Genomic DNA, 3,425 nt, shown 5'->3' on the forward strand with positions numbered 1-3,425 from the left:
TGGGTGTCAGTTATGGTCTCTTTGGGATATATTCCCAGTAGTGGAATTGCTGGGTCAAATGGTATCTCTATTTGCAACTTTTTGAGAAAGCGCCATACAGCCTTCCACAGTGGTTGCACCATTTTACATTCCCACCAACAATGAATAAGAGTGTATTTTACTTCTTAACCTTGAGGCAGAAATATTATGAACATCTGTTTCTTTGTTTCCCCTCAGAGCCACCAACCCATCTTTTAAGGAGGTGCTGTCCCGCATCGAGACCCACAAAGACTGCAGGAACCTCCCCATGATCTCCTTCCTCATTCTCCCCATGCAGAGGGTGACCCGCCTGCCCTTGCTGATGGACGTAAGATAAAACCTGATGGCTGCTTCTCCTGTCCATTGTTGTACTGCTATAAATCTAAGACGGTTACTATTATTCTTCTGAAGTCAACAGATACCTAGTTCATGAAGTATCCCAGCTCAGTAAGAAAGGGCCATGTACTTGGAGAGGTGCTGAATGGAGCTCTCAGTGTGCGATCTGCTGACTTCAGGATTCAAACCTGTCCTGCACCTCTGCAGAAGAGAGGCTCCACGAACTGCTGCTTTAATGATTACGGCCAAGAACACCCCACGGAGCAGTTCTGCTCCATATCTCAGGGGGTCACCACGAGTCCAGCAGCCAGCATGACGGGAGGGGTGCTGTTTGGTTGAAAGTTTCACCTGTGTCTGATTTAGTTGACCGTATGCTGTGTGGCATAAACTCTTAAGATTTTAAATTCTATCACCACTTGCTCTGCATATTTTAGATATGGGAAGAATACTGGCTTTATATAAGTCATGAGGCCTGGATTCCATTTCCAGCAGAACTCATGACCTTGGGCAAGTGACTCAGACTCTTCTGGGCCTCAGTTTTCTCCGGTTGGCCCCTGAGATCCCTCTCTCTGGCATGTTATGTGATACTGTGGGGCTGCCATTTGACACAAGAATGAAAAACTGAGCAGGACAGACATGAACTTGGCCCATGATACATTGTACAAAATGAGAGAAGTCTATTGTCTTTCTGACTTTAGGGAATTTTCATGAAGAGGATAGATATTTGACCTTGAGCAATGCCAAGGCTTGGCCACGAGGAGTGAGTGGAGATTAGTGGGGAACGTGGCTGGGAAGCAGATAGCGGAGGGACCAGGTGGTTGCATGCTGTTGGGGCCAGAGCCATGGTGGTTGTAGAGCGGGACAGCGTCAGAGGACAGCAGGGTGACCTGACATTGGGCTGCTTGGCTTTCTGATCACACATTGTTTTTTATTGTTGTGCACTTTAGAGGCAGAACCAACCCATAGCTGACCCTGTGGTGGGTTTTCAGAGGCAGTTAAGCGCCCAGGAGGAGATTGCCCATTTTTCTACCGCAGAGCTTTTGGTGGATTTGAACCGCATGCCTTTTGGACTGCAGTGCAGTTTCTTGCCACTAGGCCACCAGAGCGCCCGTTTTTGATCACATAAGACTATTTTATTACCATTTTCCTTTTTAAACTTCAGTCACCTCAACTCATTGCTGTTGGTTGGAGCTGACTCATAAATGACACCTTAAATAAATAGTGGGGCTTTAAAATTTTTTTTATTATTAATTTTAATGAAAGTTTTCAGATACTTTGGATTTCCATTCATTCATTGTTGCACTTTAAAAGTAAAAGAAAAATTCTTTCATTGCTTTACAGTCCCCTCTCCCCAAGTCCACTCCACTATGCAGCCTTCGTTCTGGACTCATGTCATGACAATAATACATCATCATATATCTCTTTTAAACAGTTCTCTTCCTTGTCTGTTTCAATGCAGTATACAATGTTTATCCCATTTTTGTCATTCTCCCCGCCACCCCGATGTCAGTCCAATTTTACAACAGAGGCACTATGCAGTATTTGTCCTTTTGTGACCAAGGTATTTCACTCAGCATAATATCCTCCAGAGTCACCTGTTTTGTGTAATATTCCACGAGTTCCTTGTGTGAATATACCACACCTTTCTGAAGGCTGTAAATTGCATAGGAAAAGAGTGCCCATCTTTTTCTCTCAGAGCGCCAAGTAGATGAGAATGTTTAGAGAGATGTGAGTAGCCTTTCCCACCAGAACTCTCTAAATCTTCCTCATTGCTGTCAAGTCAGAACTTGACTCATAGTTTATGCCCAGAGGCCGTAACCTGCTGGGGATATGTCCATCTTTCTCCCACTGAAAGCTGGTGGATTTGAACTGACTGGGAGTTGCAGCACAACCTCTACGTCACCAGAGTGCCCTAAAATCGAATCATAGCATTCATGTGACACCAACTCTCACACGCTTGATTTTGATAAAATGCAAAATGCAAATTGAATATGGTTATGCATACAGAAAATCTTCCATCTTCAATGTCCCTGGAAAACAGTCCCTGAGCTTGTAAGGTGTTTGAGTCTTGGACTGCGGCCCCTTGGTTAACTCTACAGCAGAGGATCAGGAGGTTCAGTGGTGGTTCCAGAATTTTCACCTTCAAGTTCACGTCCCTCTGCCGTTGTCACACTTGCCCATCCAGCACTGTTAATGGTCAAGAGCTTCCACTTGCCTAAATATTTTGAGACGTTTGTAGTTCTTTCAGAGAAAATTTATCTCTTTACCTTCCTCTCCACCCTCCTTTTTTTAAAAAAAATCTGTGTCTAAGATTAGAATCTAGTCAGGTTATCAAAACAAAATTTAAAATGCATTATTATTTCACGTGATTTTTAGACTTTAGACTATGAACATTTGGACCATATAGGCAAATATTATTTGAGACCTTTACAGTTTTGGTTTTTTTTTCTTTTTTCTTAGAGATATTTCCAATTTTTGAATAGTTCTTTCAGAATGTATGTATTCCTGTAGTGTTAGAGTTGTGAATTTTTAAGTTTCATTCTTTTATGAAGAAAGGTTTCTTTTTTTAATTTCACAAAATTCTTTTTATTAATATATTTACTGTTGTTTAAAGTTTCTTTTGATGCAATGTTTCACATTTAGATATTTGAGTTTTCTCCATTTATTATTTTTCTGTTTTTTTTAAAAAATGTATATTTTAGCTATGTTTCCTGAGATCTTACATCTGCTTTGACCTTCTAGCATTTTTTTTAGCTTGACGTCCAGCTCCTTCCCACTAGGCCACCAGAGCTTCTTGACATTTCAGCATTTTAAAAAAACTTTATTTTACTAGTTTTAACGACCATTTACAGAGATTTTGGATTTCCATTCATGCATTGTTGCATTTTTTTCATCCTCACTTTTTCTTCTATGTGATTTATATCCTCTCAAAAACACACTGGAGGGTCAGCTATGAGTTCCACTTCGACAGCTGTGAAAGGGAGTTAGTGCCCTTGACTAGACTGTGACTTTTACTTTAAAATAATGAATACCATGTGGAGAATAAACTGTATGTAGGTGCATGGCTCATG

The 3,425-nt window shown here is 41.1% G+C and overlaps 1 protein-coding gene across 1 annotated transcript in view; it reads left to right on the plus strand.

Annotated features, from left to right (window-relative positions):
• ARHGEF26 (Rho guanine nucleotide exchange factor (GEF) 26) overlaps positions 1 to 3,425 on the plus strand; it is a 182,163-nt gene that overhangs the window by 109,581 nt on the left and 69,157 nt on the right. Inside the window, exon 8 of the mRNA XM_006902100.1 lies at positions 217 to 346. Within this exon, the coding sequence (XP_006902162.1) occupies positions 217 to 346 (130 nt within the window). The remainder of the gene's footprint in view (positions 1 to 216; positions 347 to 3,425) is intronic.

Source organism: Elephantulus edwardii, unplaced genomic scaffold, assembly GCF_000299155.1.
Source record: "Elephantulus edwardii isolate Elephantulus edwardi_28Jun2011 unplaced genomic scaffold, EleEdw1.0 scaffold00368, whole genome shotgun sequence".
Taxonomy (NCBI): domain Eukaryota; kingdom Metazoa; phylum Chordata; class Mammalia; order Macroscelidea; family Macroscelididae; genus Elephantulus; species Elephantulus edwardii.